The sequence below is a fragment of the Lemur catta genome, chromosome 10 (genome assembly GCF_020740605.2).
Source record: "Lemur catta isolate mLemCat1 chromosome 10, mLemCat1.pri, whole genome shotgun sequence".
Lineage (NCBI taxonomy): Eukaryota > Metazoa > Chordata > Mammalia > Primates > Lemuridae > Lemur > Lemur catta.
In genome coordinates this window covers 60,723,821-60,745,306 of record NC_059137.1, presented here as the reverse complement: position 1 = coordinate 60,745,306, position 21,486 = coordinate 60,723,821, and the positions used below count along the sequence as shown (strand labels likewise).

Here is a 21,486-nt window from a genome sequence, read left to right as displayed (position 1 = left end):
CTTCCCCTCCTTTTTCTTCCTCTTATCTGTTCTTTTATCGTACTTACTTGGACGGGGGTGGGAAGGCAGAGATATGGTCGGTTGAATCAGACTGAATACAAATTATTGTTTTTAAAACTTTAGACCTCAAGAATAAACACACACACACACACACACACACACACACAAAAGAATAAAAACATGAGGCTTGAAGAAAAATAATCTGATTCCTGATTTTAACCAGTGAGAATTACAAGGCCAAAATACAGTGCCATTATGAAGAGTTGTGCCCATATTTTGTGACTTGAGATGAAAGTAGAATTTTGTTAGAAATTATTAGAATAGGAGACAGTCTTATCTCAGTATGACAGTGACTTGGTTTCACTGAAGGACCAATCCTGTCCTCTGAAATAGGGCTATGAACTACAAATGGCTGTATTCAGAGTGCTCTTTAAAGGAATGGCACAGTCTTGCCTGGAATACTTGAGTCAAGAGGGCATTCTGTGGGGCACAGTGGACTCACTTCTTGGGATACATGACAAAGGAACAGACAGTTCCCTGTCCCCCACTGAGAGAGGATAGTATCTCCTCAAAAAAATGCTTATCACTACCTGGCCAAAGGAATACGGGGTAGTTTCCTTCGTTTACAGCATGGGAGAAAATACCCAGCAACACAACTCCTTAGAAAAAGGAAGATTTGTTTGGAAGAGTTCGTGCACATGAGCAGGGGGCCTCCATGTGATTTTGATCTTGCCCAGAGCACACTCATGCACAGGGGAATGATGTCATCAGCTCTGGCAAATGACTTTATTTTTTCAACAAATCTTTATGAGCCCACTGGGGACAAGGCCCTTTATTAAAACACAGCCCCTATTCTTAGAACAGCCATGGGAAACATGTTTGGCTTATAATCAGGTAGTGGGCCAGCAGCAGTCTGGCTTTGCATAGGTTTAAGAATCTTCCTTTATGGAGCAGAGAGAGGAAATAGTCCTGCACAACCTTGGTGGAATGCTAGAAGATTCTATGTGACAGGGTTGATATTCTGTATTCTCTAGCTGCTCAGGAAGGGACCGCGGAACACAGAGTGGGCACATAGCTCTGATTTTTCAGATTTGTGAGCTTTGCCAATAATCTAAGCCTTCTCTTCCACGAAATGGAGATAATAATTCTTGCCTCATGAGAGACTTCTTTAAATTTTAAATGAGAAAATGCATGTAATGCATTTAACAGAGATCCTGTCATATAATGTGGTTAATATGGTTAATAAATGCTAGTGCCTCCCCCCACAAATAAAACCTACAACTGCCTCCATCCCCCACTTATCCACATGGGTAATCCACAGAGCTGCTATGCCAGTGTTTTAGGACCCATGTCACTATATGATTAAGGACTGTGGCTCCTACCACTTGGTGCTGGCAGGGTTATTAGAGCAAACAGTATGTCCAACATAGTGAGACTTCATAAACAATCCTCAGTCTAAAAAGAGGAAACCACTTTCCAGAGATAGGACATTTTAATCTACAGAGTATAAGACTTAGAATTTGTTCTGTAAAGTATCATGTAGGAAGTAAATAAATATAAATGTTCCCAAGTGTCTGCAATCTTTCTTTCTATGGTCTGAGACATACAGAGGGGGATTTGAGATGCTCGGGCTGTGTGTGAGGCTGAGATGTACATTCACATAACACCCCTTCAAACATCCTGAAAATTAGAGTAGGGCATGAAGTTCATTTTTGCAATCTTGGCCTCTAAACTTCATGTGACTCCTCAAAAACTGTCCTCCCCACCAGCCGGAAGTAAAGACTTTATTCTGGGCCCCAACTGGGGCTTTTTAATACACCCTGTGATAGGAAATGCACCTCCCTCCCCTGCAATCTTAAGCTTTTTAAGTAAAAGCTGGATATATAAACAACAAGAAGTAGGCTTTGCCAAATTAGCTTTGGGAACAATACATTGGTCCATATATATGGAATTGGGTGACTGCACATCTAAGTGTATGAAGTTATTGATTCGCAATGGCCAAGGCTACAGAGTGCCACAAAACTCCTAAGCAAGCAGTGAGATCTATCCACACAATTGCCCATTTCTTCCCTCCCTAGGACAAACCACTGTGCCATATATGATTTGGAGAGCATTTCTGCAGAATTAGGGAGACACTTCTAGCTTCATCTATAAATCTCCACTTGGTCTGCCATTTTCAAGGTATCAGAAATTTCAGCACAGTTCTGAGTGAACCCCCCAAAACAAGTTAAAAATCCTTATTTGTTATTCTGGTTGAAGAAAACAGGAAAGGAACGTTTCTAGAGAAGTTTTGGTGCTTTCTAGGTCTCCACAGCCTGGAGCTGGGGAACTCTGGCCCTGCTGGGACAGCACTAGGATATTACATAGAGAGCAGCTTGCCTTGAGAAAGTACCATTTGTCAGAAAACGGAGACAAAGAACTCTGGAACTAAAACACAGAATCAACCAAACTCCTGAGCAGTAGTGTTTGGATTCCTCTGAGAAGCTGCGTTTTCCAGATAGACTGCAGGCTCTGGTAGCTGCCTGCCGTTCCTCCATGACCTGGGAAAGCCATTAGCAAGTGTTAGGAGGATGTCACATTTTTCCACTTCAGGGCATTTAAAGGAATGCAAAGCAGGGTTGCATCATCTGGGCATTTCAGGGTCAAGGGTTTGGCCGCCGGGGAAGGCATGAAGAGTCTGAGGATCTTACACTAACCAGAATTTGCTTTATCTTGTCCATACTCTGTGGGAAGGTACATTTTCCAAGGAGAAGTTAAGACAGATTGAAATGAATTGAGTCATCCAGGGAGGGTAGTCGCTGGAGAAAAGGCAGCACTCGGTCCATTTTATGGACACACCTTCACAGAGTGCTGACGGCATGCACATTTTAAAGATGACTTTGATCTTCCTCCAAGCATTCAAGAGTAACTTTCATCTAAGGAGCCCTTGTGTTGTGTTTCCAAAGTTATCAGCTTAGCTTGGCAAGAACAATAAAAGGCCGGCCAAAAGGTTTGTCTGAGCTAAGGACTCGGGAAAAAATAAAATAAAAAAGGTTCTCCAAAAATGAATCTGAGGATAACACAATGTCCAGGTCTTTGGGAAACTGGGCGGGTCTGACAGGTGTCAGAGAAGTGCTAGTGTGTAAACTCATGTTATAAATAAAAGCAATGGCAGTCAGCAACAGAGGGACACTGGCCGATCTTAATACCTGCTTTTGTCTTCCCAGCATGCCAAACTGGCTTTAACTCGCAGGGCTTCGGAGCTAATCCTCCACTTCCTAATTTAGCAAGAAAGGTTATGATAGACAAGAATGTGTCAGCTTCACATTAATCACACACAAACCCACAGCTCTCTGCTCCTTCAGGTGGGATCAGTTAAGTTAGAAAAACACGCCACCTGCAGTTGATGAAAAAATTAGACATGCAAACAACAAAGCAGACTCGGGCTGCAAGGGTATTTAGTCTGCTTTTCTTGCCACTAAGGAAAAGTTTGCTCCTGTATCACTGCAGGCAGAAAAATCACCTACCCTATTCTTGGGCATCATTACTGTTCATAAAGATGACACTCTAAGCAAAATAAAGATCCAGTTTCTTTTAAGATGTTGATTCCCTGCTAGGATAAGTACAGGAGGGATGTCCTGATTCCAGAAGGAAAAACAGCAACAACAACACAGAGGAAAATCATTTTTATTTATTTGGCAAATGCTGACATTGCAGTTACTATGTGGCAAACACTGTTCTTGCTTAACATTAAATCATTTAATCTCCTAACAGCATCGTAAAGTGGGTACCATTATTATGCCCTTTCTACAGATGAGGAAACTGGCATTAAAGGTTAAGCAATGTGCCTAAAGATCAGGCATTGTAAGGTGGAGAGAGCCAGAAGTGCTAGAATATTAATTGTAACTCAAGTCTGGGCTAGCCTAAAATTTTCATGTCAGATAAGAATCATTGTAGAGATCTATTGTACAGCATAGCACCTATAGTTAATATTGCATTGGATACTTAAAAATTGCCTAAGAGGATGGCTCTTATGTTAAGTGTTCTTATTACACTCCCAGAAATGATAAATAAATAAAGAAGGTGAAAGAAAATTTCTGGAGGTGATGGATAGGTTTACGGCATAGACTGTGGTGGTCCTTTCACAGGTGCATACTTCTCTCCAAACTCACCAAGTTGTATACATTAAATCTGCAGAGCTTTCTGTCAATCATACCTCAATAAAGTGGTTTAAGAAAAAAAGAATCATTGTTAACACCAAGTGCTAACTATGTCTGGCACTGCACTAAGTATTAATATTTTGCATGCATAATCTTATGTATTCTTTTCAACAGTCCTTTTAGGCAAGGTGATATTACCTTCTGTTTCCCAGATGTGGAAACTATGGCTTAACAAGGTTAAGTAACTTTCCAACTTCACAGCTGGGATTCAAACGTGATTCCTAAGTCTTATTCGAACTATTAAGATATGGTGCTTCCAGATGCCTAAAAAGTAAAAGACAATGCATGACAGTGTCCAACTGTCACCTCTTTAAAGGTTGTTCATCTTTTCTAATCATGTCATTTCACTGGCCACTATCAAATTTACTCCCTCAAATTCCCTCTCCCTGTTTTCCTGTTCTAACAAAGATTAATTTAAAATGTGTCTCTATTATCTCCTACATCATCTAGTTGCCCAACCTCACCTCCTTCATGGTTGATACGGTATCATCATATCACCTTTAAACCTTTCATTCAAAACCCAGTTCTTCCAAGATGCCCTTTCTGTTCCAAAATCAAGGATGAAAAGGTATCAGAATAAACACCAGAACCTTATTTCTCTTTCCTCTCTCTTCCCAAGTTCTGGGGACTGTTTATTGGTCTTGGTGCTCTGCCTCCATTGCCTCCCCACTCACTAACACCTCACTCTCCTGCGGTCTGGCTTCCACCCCCACAACTCTCCTTGACACTCCAAGCAATCAATGCCCTGCTTGTGAAGTCTAAAAGGCATTTTCTCAGTAGTCAATTTTTACTCTTCTGTAATATTTGTCACCGTCGATTAGCTTGTGTTCCACTAAGTTCTCTTAACCTCAGCTTCTAAGACATTATCAGGCTCTGCCCCGCCCTGATCTTTCCCACCTCTCTTCCATCACCTTTGTGAACTCCTCCTGCTGCTCCTTTACTGTGGGTCTCATCTCTGCCTGTGCCAGACACACAGGGGCCCCTCAAATATTTGTGGAATAAATGAACAAGCTCCATATCTTTCTGGTCTCTCTTACTACACTTTCTTCACCAGAAATTCATCCATTATTATGGCTTCAACTACCACCTCTATGCAGATGATTAGTGAGTATGTGTATCCACAATATCTGTAGCTGCCCTTGGTTTCTCCCGCCCTGATCTCTAAGCCAAACCTCAGATCCCCATTTCCAACTTCTATTGGGCCTTTCCAGATGGCCTTCCCACCATCTTTTTAAACTGAACTTATCCAAGATCAACATCATAAATTTTTTCTATCGTCTCTCTTTCCTAAATTGGGTATTGAATTTTCAAAACTGTTACTTCCGCTGCACCCTAACTTCATAAAAATTTCTTCTTGTTTTGGATCCCAAGAGGTTTGAGGTCGCAAGGCAGGTCTATAGAGGTTAGATAATTTATTCGAATCCCTCTGCTCTGGGCTTCAAGGGGTAGCCCCTGCGTGAACAGTGCTGGATCTTTGTGAAGTGAATGACCTAAGACTTAGCCTCTGTTCAGACATGAATAACTGGACACGGTGTACTCCTGCATTTTCTCCTCTCATGGAATTCTTAAATAAGCAGCTTGTATTGTGATAATCCTCTAAATTCTATTTACAACGAGACCTTCACAGTAAGAACAAGATTCAGAGGAATAAAAAAAAACTGACTAAACTAAATCCAAGACAAGTCCTGCATTGCCTCTGAACAGCCACCCGGCTTCCTAGTACTTCTGTGTTCCCTACTCTAGCTCCCCTGCCCAAAAGATACCATGAAAAAAATCCCTTCCCAAAAGATTTTATCTGACCTCCTATTTTGTTCTTAGTCCTTGAGTTCATCTTGCCTCGTGTCATGAAGAATATGAGTCTACACAATGAAGGACCCTGTGTTCTCATCTCTGCGGGGCAGTTATTCTCTCAATCAATACTGCATTTCTGATGATTAAATAGTTCACCTTCACTTTGCAACTCAGCCCAGGCCACCTGACTTATCTGCTTTTTCCTTAATGGGGCCAGACACACCCCTCACCCTCCACCCCCACCTCCCACCCCCTCTCCACATACACCCACAGGTTTTAAAACACCATTAAAATAAGTCGCCCCATGATTTCTCCCCACCCCCGGTGTTTAATCAGCCCTTTTCTTTCCTATGACTCTCCCACTCAGTTCAGGCTCTATTACCCTAATTTCCAGACTTCCTCAATGGCTTCGTCAGTTCTCCCTGTTAGCAGCCTCTACCTACTCCCTAACCATCCTGAACAAGATCATCAGATTAATGCTTTGCTTTCTTGCTCCAAAACTCTAATGGCTACATACTGTCTATAGCACAAAGTCTAAATTATCAGGCCTAATATTTAAGACACTTCAGAAGATATCCCCAGAGGACATTTCCTCATTCTCCATACGTATATCCTTCATTATACCCTCCCCAATTGCCTCACCTCTCCCAAACCTCTTCTCCACCTTGTCTTCCTATTTTTTAATGTCAAAAATAAATTTTTGGCCCCCCATCCCCAAGACTCCATTGCTTCTTACCTCCCGGAACCTAGAGAAGTAGCAGTGTCTTGGTACATAATCACATACTGCCTTAAATTATTAAGTTAATCAATATGAGACTTGATTATAAAGCAATGAAATTGAGTTCCACAAATCTCACTGTAAATCAATATCATTATTTCATACTATTATACAAGAGTCCAAGCAGATAGCTGTGGGCAAGCCCCAGCTTCAGACCAGCTTTAAGTGGCCACAGAGCCTTTGGTTGTTTTAGATTTGAATTTGGAGAAGATGATCGGCTTGTGGGAGGAGGGTAGGGGGTTACACTCTCCATTTCACTTCATTCCATTATTCCACGCACCATTATTTCAGACTCCACTGCTTCTGAGGGTCAGAAATCCTGCCTGGTACTGAAGACATCTGAGTTCACGACACCTTTAGAGAATCACATTTGAAATATCTCATTGCCCTAGGAAATCTGGAAACTCTGGAAGGGCATGGATTACATTTTATACCCCTTAGTGCGACCCCCTCCCTACACCACAAGGTCCAGTACAACACTGAGCACATAGTAGGAGCTTAATTAACACAAGTTGAGTGGATCCATGCAAGGTTGTGGAATCAATTTGGTTAATTGTAGGGCTAGAAGACCATGTGACCCGAGGAACAAAGGATGTCATCATGTGCCTGAGCTGAACTTCCCTTACGCAATGCCAAATGAGCTTTCATGACAAAGAGTTCCCACCACAAACCCAGCACGTCCAGCAATAACACCTAGTGCCTACAGTCTGTTCCTGGAAGTCATCCCACTAAAACAGGTGTGATATTTATCTCAGTTCAAATTCCAACTTAAGTGAGTGTCAGTTCCTGGAGGAAACGGAACAGGGAGGTTTATTTGGGGGCAGGGGCTGGGGGTGGCTTCCTAAAAATGCTATTTACAAACATAACATTCCAATGACAGGAAATAAGAACGGAAAGCATCCTTGCAGACCTAAACAAGAAGCGGTTAACCTTGTTCCAACTTCTGTAAAGAGACCTGAGTTTCTCTGTCACCCTGAAACGCTCTGATTTCATGTTTTTCAAGCCATCCAGGCTGAATTATCCAGAATGCACTGGCCTCAGAGATAATCAGGTGACAATCGAGTGGTGGCAAAAAGTGATAGAAAGAACACGAGGTTGGGAAACCAGACAGACTAGGGTTTGCCGATTGGCTCTGACATTTGCTTTTCTGAGCCTCAGTGTCCTAAGCAAGAGAATGAGGGAAATCATGCTTTCTTCAAAGGGTTAAATGAGGTGAAAATAAGAATCTCTAAAGCTTACCAAGTGCTCATTTTGTGCCAGGCACTGATTTAATGTGTTATCTACATACAATAATAACATCACGAAGTTGATACTATTATACATCTTACACATAAGGACACTGAGGCACAATGAGGTTACTTGCCCAAGGCACTCAGCCTGCACTTGGCAGAACCAGGATTTAAATCCAGGTGTTTTTGCTCCAGAATCCTCAGTCTTAACAGATCTACGCTATTGTGTTCACATGAAGTTCTTGATACAGCACCTGGCAAATGGAGATATTATACAAAGGAAAGAATGAATGAGAGCAGGGGTGGTAGGGGGAGGAAGAAAGAAAGAACCTTTACCCCATCTCTTTACTGGCATTCTAGGTCCCCAAAAGGTAGATGGTGAGTCTGTAAAAGACTTTAGCTCTCCCAAGCCCCAAAGTTGCCCTTGTCCTGGCCTCCTCTATGGAAGGAGGAATGTAGAATAAATCAGCCACCACACTCACCCAGCCTTAGAAGACATGCAGTGTCATACCGTGGCAGTTCAAAAGCATCCTGCAGTGACAAACCAAAGGCCCACAAGCCCACCATGTGTATTTCAACTCTCTTATCTTAAACCAAACTCTCCGACTTGATGGGGATCTCCTTTCCCTCTGTTCATTTGAGAGTCCTAATCCTGGCATCTTGGTGCCCTAGCAGCTCCCAAACCCCCTTCTCTATTTCTGGCGCAGACCATGGTACCCTCAGTGCTGCTGTCCCAGAGTTCCTGGGGTCAGATGAAGATGTGACGTGCACATGCACAGAAAGCAAACCCGGCTATACACATGCTGTATTCTGTGCGTCCTGTTGGCTGGCATGGTCCAGGAGAGAAAGCAAAGCTGCGTGGTCGCCACAGAGCCACAGAGAGCAAATGGGTGGTGAGAGCAGGTGAGTCTTACGGTGAATGAGAAGAGTTGATATCATATTATACTATGGGCTACAGGGTAGTTTAAAGATAAGAAAACAAAAGCATATCTATACTTACAGCGGTGCTAGTGCATCACTCTAAAAGATACAGAATTCTAAGGAGAAAATTTTGGACTGGGGACACCTCACTCTGCTGAAGAAGCTCTTGTTAATCTATCCTTCAGGAAGAGTTCCTGAAGTGTATTTTGGCCAGATTCCCTAGTTCTGAAGGTGAAACTAAGCATAGGTTCTTTCCTCTGATAAACAAAGTAACTTTGCCATAAAATTTGGTGGCCCTAAACCCAGTGTGGAGGATGGGAGGGCTCCAGCCCAAGGGCACAGAGGGTTGCAGCTCTTCTCACTGTCGCAGGTTCCCAGTACAAGAGAAGAAAGGCGGTGGGGGTCTCTCCAAGACCTGCAGGCCCCCAGGGAGTGCTGGGCTGGGTACCCTCATCAGGGAAGGACAGCAGTCTCGTCTGGCAGTGCTGGCAGATTCGTTGGTAGCTGCATGCACTAGAGGGCATGTCCTGTTCCTCAGACTGCCCCTCAGAGAGGCCAGAGGGCTCCTTTGATGGAACTAATTGAGTGGAGTCACGGCCATATGGAGAGTGGCCAGGCATTCAGGGGCTAGGCTGAGCTTACACACATACCTACCCATCTCCTCAAATTATACACCTAAAACCAATCACCTCATCTATGTCAAACATATCATTCACACTCTCATTTTTTTTAAATCTCTCTTATAATTCAGGGCCTACAGGCTTCAGCTAACTTTGAGTCAGTCTGGTGACCATGAAGAAATGGCCTCATCATACAGCAGTTTTTGTTGGGAGGGCTCATGCCCCACAAAGGAGATTTTCCCAGGAGCCTTTCCAAACCAAGACCCTATGAAACATGCTCATAAAATACGGTCCAAGCCTTGACAGATCTGAAACTGTGAAAGTCAAGAAATGAATTATACATGGAAACAAGACAGGTAGGAACTCTTTTTTATGCTGTTTAATAACACAGAGCTTCCCAAAGTAATCCAAACCCAATACATCACAAAATTATTCATGCTATTAATATTATATACTCCGAAAACAAAATACCTCAAGTGCAGCCCTAGCCCCAGTAGGATTTCTCCACATTGAAATAATTCCTTAAGAAATAAAAAGTTAAAATACAAATAATTTAAACAAAAGAGTTAGCAGATCAGAAAGTGAAGGAAAAAAATCATAATTTAGTGAGGAAAACAAAAATGACTTTAAATAAGAATGGGCATTTAAGATCTTAGTAAATTAAATTAAGGAATTATGCTCAAACCATTTAGAAAAAACCTGAACATTGAATGCCACAGTGTATATTTTAATAATAACCGAAATGAGATACCAATTCATTAGGGCTGATTTCCTTCAGTTGCTTATGTAAGTGGCCCTCCTCTAAGAATTGTAACATAATATTAATGTAACACAGTATTTTATAATTTTTAATGACTACTTAAAGGTGACATCAAAATAAGAAATTGACAACTATAATTTCAAAGACACTAATAACATACAAGCACATGTAATTTAAGCTTGCTCTGTGCCTTCCAAAGATGGAATGCTTGTTGTAATACAGGCTGAGTAGACCTGTATTATCTGAAATGCTTGGTACCAGAAGTGTTTTGGGATTTTTTGGATTTTAGAATATTTGCATGTACCTAATGAGATATCTTGGGGACAGGACCAAAGTCTAAACACAAAATCATTTATGTTTCATACACACTTTATACATATAGGCTGATGGTAATTCTATACAATATTTTTAATAATTTCTTGCATGATCAGCTAGGCATGGTGGTGCACACCCGTAATCCCAGCTACTCAAGAGGCTGAGGCAAGACGATCACTTGAGCCCAGGAGTTTGAGGTTGCTGTAAGCTATGAAGATGCCACTGCACTCTAGCCTAGGCAAAAGAGTAAGACTCTGTCTGTAAAAAAATTAAAGATAACACAAAATAAAAATAATTGTGTACATTTGGACTGTGTTTTGACTGAGACCCAGTGCAGTGGGTCCCTGGCCATTCTGTAATTCCACAGTGTGGAATTTCCCATTTGTGGCATTATGTTGGTGCTCAAAAAGTTTTAGATTTTGGAGCATTTCGGATTTTGGATTTTCAGGTTAGTCATGCTCAATCTGTATATACCTCTATTTGGCTGAAATTCTGAGAAGAGGATAGATGAGTTTTATTTTCTTGTTTTGTTTTTAGAGCTTCTTTTCTGCTTTAATTTTCAATTTTGTTTTCCTAATTTACCTAATGAACCAATTCCTATGATTATAATGAGAAAAGAAAACTGAGCTCTCACTGAATCTTTTAAAAACTAAAAATGTTTTAGGGTATTGTCTTAGTCCATTCAGGTTGCTATAACAAAATATCTTAGACTGGGTAATTTTGAAGGAACAGAAATTTATTTCTCACAGTTCTGGACACTGGGAAGTCCAAGCTTAAGGTACCAGTAGATTCAGTGTGTGGTGAGGGATTTCTTCCTGGCTCATATACAGCTGTCTTTTTGCCATGTCTTCACCTGGTGGAAGGGCTCTCTGGAGTCCCTTTTATAAGGGCACTAATCCCATGCATGAGGGGTCCACCCTCATGACCTAATCACCTCTCCAAAGGCCCCATTTCCTAATACCACCACCTTGGGGTTAGGATTTCAACATACAAATTTTGAAGGTACATGAACATTCAGACCATAGCAGGCATGGTAGAGGGAAATGCTAAGGTTATAGTATGAAGGAAGGATGAACGTTTCCATTTTCAGGCCCCTTCTTCTCTGGATCTGTGCCAAGGAAGACAAATGTGCCTCTAGTCCCCCTTATCCCATCCCCTTTCTCTTCCTGCTTCCTCAATCTGTGTAAACATTTCATAAGGCACCCTACCAATTTAAAATCTGGTCTTTCCAGTCATATCTATAGAACCTATTTACTTAAAGTAGTTCTTTTAGAGAAATATTTGAGGAAGGTTTTGCTCCTGACAAATTTATTAAGAATTGCTCAGGGAAAAGCAGGGTCAGGGAACAAAAGGAGTAGTTTACACTACAGTCCAAAATAACTGTCCCCCTCTTACAAATTTACCATAAAAATTCAACCTTCAAAACAAGATCTGAGTTCTCCAGATGTAATGCTCTCTTTTCCTAGGTTTTCAGTGGACTACATATAAATCACTAAAGAACAGATTTATCAAAAAGAGAAAGTCAAGTTTACAGTCTTCCCTGGAGGATTTATCAGGTTATTCCTCTAAACAGCAACTTCCTCTAGCTTGTGTAAAATTTAAGTTGAGTGAGTGAATGAGAGAGAGAGAGAAGGAAAAAGGGAAATAGGGAGGGAGGAAAGGATAGGAAAAAGGGAGAGCAGAAAAAAGGGAGGAAAAAAGAACTTTTCAAGAACACACCCACTGCTAAAAATGAAGAACACCTGAAAAGACATCTTGACATTTTAGTTAGAATTCTGAGGAGTGCCTTCCAAATGGAAATGCATCCACCAGCCAACTGTTGTGATTTTCTATTTCATGTTCAAAACAAACACACAACCTAAAATACACATTTTCCAGTATGACAAGAAAATGTGAGCCCCAAACAGCAAACACTTTAATCAACAACTCTTACCTGGGTGGGCACAAAAGACTGAGTATAGGGTTTGATTTAAAGGGGATCATACACTGGTGACTCGATACAGACAACAAAAATTGTTGCTCACTTCTCTAAGGCTGTGCCAGTTGTCTGGATGAGAGAGCTCTTCATGATCCTCCTCCGGCTTCCATTCGTTTTCCCCTGCAGAATTGGAAATATCACGTACCACAGGTGGTGCTGAGAAAAAGGCGAACAATCAACACAGCTAAGGAGAAAAAAATGATTTCATTCTACCCTGACCTTGGCCTGTAATTCTGCCTGGGGAATCACCTGGTCTCTATCCTTTTCCCCTGGATTCCCAGGTCAGAATAAGGCAGTGAGCACCTGTGTGACCTTGGGCCAGTTACCTCTTTGTATAACATGGGGACCATGGTACTCAGAGTATTTACTTCCTAGTGTTATTGTGAGGAGTTAGTACAGTCCTTGGGTATGCAGGAAATGTGCCAAAAACTGCTAGGTGGTATTAAGTTGAACTCTTAAACATGCTCCCATCAACTGTATTCTATAGAACAGTTATTTTTGAGCACAGAAGGGGTTCAGTACGGGGTTGGGGGGTGTTCAGCCTACTGCAGAGATTCTCAATCCTACATGTGTGTCAGAATCTCATGAAGAACTTTTATAAAAATACCAATGCCGGGCACCACCTGTAGAGATTCCAATTAAATTGGCCTGCAGTGGGGCCTGGGCATTACTATTTTTCAAAGCTCCCCAGGTGATTCTAATGCTTGTTGAGGCCTGCTGACCCAGGGACCTGCCCTGTGATGTGAATGCATGTTCCCTGCACGTGTGGCCTGTTGGAGCTCCCGGGATGAAAGGAGGTGCACCATTACCATCACGTCAATCCCCATAGGCCACCTCATGACGAATCCCTCAGAAGCTGGTGACCAATCAGAGAGGTCAGGCACCGAATGGTGGGGCTTGGAATCTGCAGGCTGGTTTGCTTTTGGCTTTGGTTGTAATGGAGGTGAAGGGGCCCCTGTGAGAGGAAGTGAAATGGCTCCTGCCAGTGAGGACAGGTGAGGCTAGGAGCCATGCCAGCCCTTGCCTTAGGAGCTGGACCAGAAACCAGCACTTCAATTAATTTTTGTCCCTTATTTTTTTCTTTCCTTGGTTTATTTCCTTTTAGCTGTTCTTTAATTTTAGAAATGGTTGGAGCTACAGTGCTTTTCTGGGTCTGAGGGAATCCAGGCCTGAGTTCCATGCTGGCCCTCCAGTGGGGAGCATCACAAGGGGACCAGCTCCCCCTAAAGGCCAGGCATTGGTGGAGTCTGGGATCCCAGGAGATGCTCACAGCATGGAGAACTCAGTGGGCCGGAGTTGGCACAGTCCGGCCACAGAAGGCAGAGGCCTGACTCTGCCCGAGGGACCAGAGGTTTCACAAAGGGACCTTTAAGCCCCTTTAACCCCTGAAAGTGACTCTCAGTGTGTGTATATCAGACACGGGCAGTCAGCTCACACACCTGGTAAGGGCCGAGAGGTAGCAGCAATCATGCCTTCCAAGAGCACTGATAATCTGATGGGTTTTTTTGGTTTGGGGGGAGAGGGGTGTTGTTTTTTAGGTGTTTGGTTTTTTGCGGCAAAATTCACCATTTTAAAGTGTACAAGGAATACTCTGTTTTATACCAAAAGTACCAAGTTCCAAAACATCCGGAATAAGTAGATGCATTCCAACCCCTTCTACTCATTTCTGCCCTTTTTGCTTAAGACTAGCCAGAGTCAGCTGGGTTTCTTATAACCATGAGAGCTTCCACTAACACAGCACTTGAGGATCCCTGCCTTACCAGGAATCCCGGATTCAAGCAGTAGGTTTAGGGGAAGATGGTATGGAGAAGGCCTATAAGCATAGTCCAAACCACCGGGTGGGAATGCCTGTTATATAGGAAACCTATTTTCCAAGACAGAATTTGCACTGTGTTTTTCTTACCTTCTCTCTGTCCCCTCGCATCAGTGCCCACATATCAGCTGGTTTGGGGGTTTATGTAACTTGATATTACCCAAGTTGAAATTCAGTGCAATTTGGCATTTGGTAATTACATGGGCTATGTTCTGCATAACCACCTCATAAATGTCTAGATGACTGTTTTGGCAACCAGAGATCGAGTGGCCCAGAATCTGTCCTTTAATCTACCAAGCAAAACGTCCTAACGTTGAAGCCTGCGGAATGGGCAATTACTAAGCTTCCTCCACATGCCTCTGTGCTGAGGACAGGGAGCCCTGGCCAGTCCTGGAACAAGGTGACTTGTTCCCTAAGGCATGAATGGCCTCAAACCAGACTTTCAGGAGCCTGACTACAGTGAAAACCTAGCAGGTCATCCCACGCTCCTTTATTGTTTAAAAATACTCATAATTATTTTGATGCTGCTGGCATGAGGACTATACAGATATGATATACTGGATCCTAGTGGGAGACCATCCAGGGGTAGTGTTCAAACTCTGCTTGGGTTCCAAAGGGCTCCCCTTAACATACCTGTCATTCACTAACCATGCCACCTTAAGGTACCTAAATTATCTGTGCCTCAGTTTCCCCATCTGTAAAATGGAACTAATGATAGTACCTATCTCATAGAGCTGTTCTGAGAATTAAATATTATCTCATTTAATACATGTGAAGTATTTGGACCAATTCTTGGCACTTAGGAAGCATGTAATGAGGAAGAACTATTGTCATTCTGGGCCTGGGTTAGAAAAGAAAAAGAAGAGAATACTAAGAAATGATGACACCTCACAGTGTGGCCAATGACTTGCCACATGTCTGAATTCCAGAGTTGCCTCCTTACCTCATTCAGCATTCACTTACAAAAAATATTGACTCAGCAGCAACCTTGGTGGAGGGTCAGTGATGCAGGGACAGCGGCGGGGTGGGGGTAGGGGTGGGAAGGCAGATTCTCGTTCAGGACACAACGCCTAGTGTGTGCGTGTGAAAAGTTAAGTGGAATTCCCACTGTAGTGCACTAAGAGCTGCATGTGAAGGAGTGAGCAAGACAGAGTTCCTGATTTCAGGAAGGTTCCATTCTGGTAGAAGAGACAGATTTTAAACTATCAACCCAACTAAAAAACATACTTTCTGAAAGAGGAGTGAAGGGTGCTAAAGGGCATATGTTGGAGGGGGAGGGAGTGTCACGGGAAGTCATGAGACCTGAAGGACACAGGCAGAAGTTACCCAGGCAGCATCAGGAAGAAGTATTCCAGACGAAGAATATGACATGTGCAAAGACCCAAGATAGGAAAGAGCTTGTGTTCAAGGAGCTGAAAGGAGGCTAGAGGGTCCCGTAGGTAAAGAGTGAGGTGAGACGGGTGGGGAGCAGAAAAGGAGGTGAGAGAGCTGGCAGACACGCGCCCCGTCACTATCACACTTAAACAGAAGAGGCGCGTGGTTCTTGGGCCCCCTCCACGTCTCCTGTCCACCACACTTTCTAGTTCATATTGATCTCAGGAAACTGAAATTCTTTTAGCAAATCAAGAAACGAGAGGCACTTAAGCCGCTTACTTACAAAAGACAGCAGCTTAAAAATATCTCTGTTCATGCAGTGGGTATTTCTTCAGAGGGTAGCATGGTTTTCCACAGATATAATTTACTTCAGAGGTTGAATCTTCCTATAACAAAAACAAATCCAGCAATTACGTTGACCATAATGTAAAAGAGATCAATGATACCTAGATGTGTGGTTTTGTATCTAAGAGGTCTGTGCCTCCCATCTATATGGAGTTCACTATATATGTGTGTATATAGATTTTTTCTTTCTTTCTTTTATTCTTCTTCTTCTTCTTTTTTAAGGGATTCCTTACTTGAAAAGATTGGGAATTAAAGCAAATCCAAGGACTTTGTAGAAAGGAAGTAAAGTTATCCACTACCCCCACAGTTAGGATAATCAATATTCATTTATAAGTGTCATTCTATAAATCTAGCATATGCCAGTATTTAATAAGTCAAGATGCTAGGCCAGGCATAGTAGCTCACACCTGTAATCCCAGCACTCTGCGAAGCTGAGGCAGGAGGACTGTTTAACGCCAGGAGCTCAAGACAAGCCTGGGCAAGAGCAAGACCCTGTTTCTATAAAAAATAGAAAAATTAGCCAGGCATCATGGCACACGCCTGTAATCCCAGCTACTCAGGAGGCTGAGGCGGGAGGATCGCTTGAGCCCAGGAGTTTAAGGTTGCAGTGAGCTATGATCGCACCACTGCACTCCAGCCTGGGCAACAGAACAAGACCTAGGCTCTAAAAATAAATAAATAAATACGTCAAGATGACTAATTCAACTACACAGCATGGCTAAATTCAGCCACCAGGGGCACTGTTAACCTCTCATTTGAATTCTTCTGAAATGGTGAAACGTCTCTTAGGTGTATACCTGCAGCAGGCACAAAGTACTGGGTATATCTACCAATGGATGAGAAACACTACCCCCACCCAACCACAGGACCTCCACCTGATGAATGCTGTGCCTCAAATTAGCTGCTACTCATCTCTCAGATCTAAGCCCTACTGTCTCTCTCTCAGGGCGCCTGCCCTAACTCCCAGCCAAGTCAAATGCCCTCTACCACACACTCACAGGACACCAGGTACTCTCCTTGGTAAGCATCACAATTTTACCTTTATATCTGTGGTTAGTTGATTAATGTCTGTCTCCCTCACTAGGCTGTAAGTCCCAGCTCCCACATGATTTTGTCAGTGAAGACCCAGTGTTATCAGAAACCCTAACCTTGCTTAGGTACTGCTGAGCTCTGTGGGATGTCAGAAGGCTGCATACCCTTTCATGGATCTTCTTCCACGTGGACGTGAAACTAGGATGGGACCTGCTCGACAGATTAAATGGGGTGGGGTATTATGCAGCTACTAAAAAGAACACCTACATAAAATACATGACAGTATGGATGGATATTAAAACGTAATCATAAGAAAAAAACAGCAACATGAAAAACGGTATACATAGTGTGATTTCGATGCCTTTATGAAACCTATGCATAGGAAAAGCACTGGTGAATAAAAACAACCAAGATGTTAAGAATGGTTTGTGTTCGGGTGTGGCTGTTAGTGATTCTTTTCATTGTACCTTCCTGGAATTTTCAGATATTTCTCTCATGAGCAAATACTACTTTTTACACTTAAAAATTTAATCAAAAAAATTTTAATACAAAATTTAATCCCAGTTGTTTTCTACCACAAGGATTTGATTTTATATCTTACTTACTTTAGGCCCCCCGGACTCCAAATTTAGCCACGGGTCCGATAGTCTCTTTCAATTCCTGAAGCATGGAACATTTTCTCCCTTTCATAGACATTTGCCAACACTGTTCCGTCTTCACCTTCCAACCGCCATCCCTTCTCTCATTGACTCCTACCCATCTTTCAGAGCTCGGTCCAATTGCAAACTCCTCAGGAGAGTACTTCCTGAGCCCCTCCTATAAAGGAGATCGGCTTCCCCATCATACACACTTGAAGTTTCATTCACCTATACCTCATTTATACCACTTCTGCCAGTGGACATTCTGTCATTATTTGGTTAATGTCTGTCTTCATTCCTAGACTGAAATTGGGACTGAGACTCTTTGATCAATAGCTCATTCCAGAGCATAGTCAATATTGAATACCATAGTAAGTATTTAATAAATATTTATTTAATGATTGAATTCATTCACCCATTCATCTATTCATTCATATCTGGGAGGGAGATGGACACTGAATCCTAAAGTCTGAGGTCTAACCAAGCTAAAAGTGTATATCAGGAAAGATTTTAGAATTCCAGCAGGGAAAAAAAGCTAAAAGTATACATAGCAATTTGATAATGGAAAGCATAGACACTGTTATCTAAAAACACCTAAGGAATTTTAGCCATTTGGATGAAATTGTTCTCTTGAGTTAACATACGATAAACACTGGAAATGACAGGAATATGTGGAAATCCAGTTGCTTCTGTAGCCACCACACAAATGACTCCCTGTGTGGTTGCCCTTCTGCTTGGTTCCAGCCCATGTCCAGGCCTCTCATCCCCACTCTCTCTGTGACAGGTATGTCCCACTGGTTTCCAGGGAGACAAGACCAAGAGTATGAATGGTTCTGTACAAATCCATTGCCAACCCAGGAAAAGAGCTCGAGCAAATAAAAGCACTCCCTAACCATTGGCGCATGTTTAAGAAAAGTCCACGTACATCATTTCTATACTTCCTGAAGAATTTTTAAGAGGAAGGACTAGAAATATTTTGAAGCTATGAATAAAGCTAGCGTTTAAAAACAGCCACTAGCTGGACGTGGTAGATGATTTTCATAGCTCTTGAGTAACTATTAATAGTACCAAAGTGATTCAAGCATTCATTATCATTGCTGTTGCATCAATCTATTCTACATGTGAAGATCTCTGAGCATGATGGATAAACAGATAGGAGTAGTGCTATACCTTTGTTATAGCTTTCTCCGTGGGACCCACCTTCTCCACATGCAGTGGGAAGAGGGAGGATGTGTGCTGAAGGGATGTGACTCCATCCAGATGGCGACACAGGGAACAGGCCTGAGAGGGTTCCTTGCTCTTCTGGGACTACCATTTTCACCCTGATAGTTAAAGGGATTTCCACTTCTTATAGTAAAATGTTGGGCTGACTCTAAAATTTGCCTCCCAGCTTATCCCCTTACCAACTTCAGTATTAAGCAAGGAAAAACTCAAAAGGTGTTTTTCGTGCACCCTTGTGATCTGGGCACAGACACTGGACCTGATGGCACTCATGTGACAAGAACAGTGGGGGTGGAGGGACAAAGTGCTGGTAGCCCTCAGTGTCCCGGGAGTGCCTTTGTGATCACTCTAAAGTCAACAGGGAATGGACTCTTCCCTGCAGATACGAAGCACATGCCCTGCATTCAAAACTGCTGTCTTAAAAATACTGTCTTAGGGGCCACTTCTCTGGAGTTGAGATGAGCAACTGTCTTGGTTTACCCGGAACTTAGGGTTTCCCAGGATGCAGGACTTTGGGGACTAAAACCAGGACAGCCACAGGCAAACTGGATGTTCACCCTGTGGCTGTGTCATCCAGTGTCACTGTTGGTCACAGCCTTATTTACAAACTCATAGTTCAATTAGGTCCAAAGTTACCAGTTTAGAGTGACGCTGGGCACATGAAATTTGCTGCCTCATCAGAGATGGCTGATGAAACTCTGGCCTGCAGTCAGACCTGTCTTCCTACAGTCCCTGTGCCAACCCCTGTGACTAAGTTACAAAGCTCCCCAGGGCCTTCCAAGCAAAGTCCAAATTCCTTAGCTCGGCTTCCACGTCCACTTCAGGCCCCTGGGCCCTGGAACCCACTATTCTCTCAAACTTGTCTAACTGCTAGAGGCCTGCAGGGCCGTGCCTCCCAGCTCCCATCCTAAACCCCCATTAACTCTACCATGAACCAATCCCCTCCCCTCAGGGCCCACAGGAAAAGGGCACCTCCCCCATAAAACATTCTAGAAGTGGCATCCTCCTTCTTTATACTCCAGTAGCATGTGGTCTGCACTACTCACAAAGTTCTGCCTTGCTTGAGTACTTTTTTTTCTTTTACATCCTCTGGGAGGTTGCAAGTTTTCAGAGATCAGGAAAAATGTCTTTGATGTTAGTGTGTCCAGCCCAGGTCTAGAAGACTGAGTATCAATCCTGTTTTCCTTCTGACACGCTCTTTTAACTGCAAAGATTCCACATTCTCCCACAAACACACTTGATCCCATCCCGACAGATCTTGACTCAGTAAACAGGAGGCAATTCTTACATTGGCCAGAGTTGAGAATCACTGCCCTGCTGCATAAAGACACTCAGGAAAGGCTGGCTGAATGAATGCATAAACCAGCTAACAAATTTATTTAAAGAGAAATGAGGCCTTCCCAGATCTCCCTCCTGATGGAATTAATCTCCTACTGCTCTCTCTTTCCCCCACATTTGGATAGCACCTCTGTTAAGTACATACTGCAATGTTTCGCATATTTACTGACATGGAGGTATGCCTGCCTTCCCGTCTAGTGTGTGAGTCACTAGAAGGCAGAGATATGCCGTGATCATGGACATTGCACCTAGTAATTGCCCAATAGCTGCACACTCAATTCAATCTCTCAGCAAAGCTTGCTGTACTGACTATAAGGAGTTTGGGAGGTGTATATAAACAAAGCACATGGACAAAAGCCATAGGCTTTCCCCACTTCTGGCAGCAGAGAAGCACTTTGTAGCTGGAAGAAGATGGATCTTTGATAATCACACCCATTTCAAAGATAAGGAAACTGAGGTCTGAAAGGTCGAGTATTTGTGTGAGATTGCATATCACTTAGAGACAGATGAATACTAGAGCCCAAGTCTCCTGACCACCTCCAGCTGAAGGTTCTTCCTACTGTTTAAAATCAATTCTCTATAAGTCTCTGATTCCCAGATAACCTCCCCTGCTTTGCCAACGTGCTGTGTTCCAGGCTGGGGGCAAGGGCATAAGCCAGGAGGGAACGGAGACCAGGCAAAGAGAGGAGTGTAACTGTGTCTGACCACCTGTCTCTGTGTGCCAAAGACAACTGCTACCTATGTTGTATTATTTTCTTCCAGTTAAGTAATCAATATCTAATCAAAATCTCACCATATATTAATAGATTTTATTAAAATATTTGATTTGGCTTCCTCAAATTCATGATTTAACATTGTAATATAGAGTTGTTTTATTCTATATTCTATCATTTCTGAAAAACACTAAGAATGGGTTGCCACTTTCTCAGTCTACTTCAAACTTACTATAATTCCTGTTAAACCTTTAGGGCCACTTTGGTTTGAGGATATATTTACTATGAGTCCCTTTGTGAGCAATTGTGTTATTCTGGTATGGAAATTTCTTATTCTCATCACAAATAACACAGAAAAGAGCAGATTGGTATATCCTTCATTCAAAACAGCTGTCTTAAATATATTATTTTTCAGTGCCAC

General features: G+C 42.6%; 1 protein-coding gene across 8 annotated transcripts in view; it reads right to left on the bottom strand.

The window, feature by feature from the left end:
• Window positions 1–11,304: 11,304 nt before the first annotated feature.
• Window positions 11,305–21,486, bottom strand: part of SPATA6L (spermatogenesis associated 6 like) — a 48,630-nt gene continuing 38,448 nt past the window's right edge. For 4 of the 8 annotated variants that reach the window (XM_045563907.1, XM_045563905.1, XM_045563902.1 and 1 more), the window contains exons 11-13: window positions 17,272–17,365; window positions 16,062–16,164; window positions 11,305–12,747 (exon numbers count right to left, since the gene is read on the bottom strand). In XM_045563907.1, the coding sequence (XP_045419863.1) occupies window positions 16,075–16,164; window positions 17,272–17,365 (184 nt within the window). In that variant the 3' untranslated portion in view covers window positions 11,305–12,747; window positions 16,062–16,074. Of the gene's footprint in view, window positions 12,748–16,057; window positions 16,165–17,271; window positions 17,366–21,486 lie in introns of those variants that run through there. The other 4 variants (XM_045563904.1, XM_045563903.1, XM_045563908.1 and 1 more) reach the window with 4 other exon arrangements.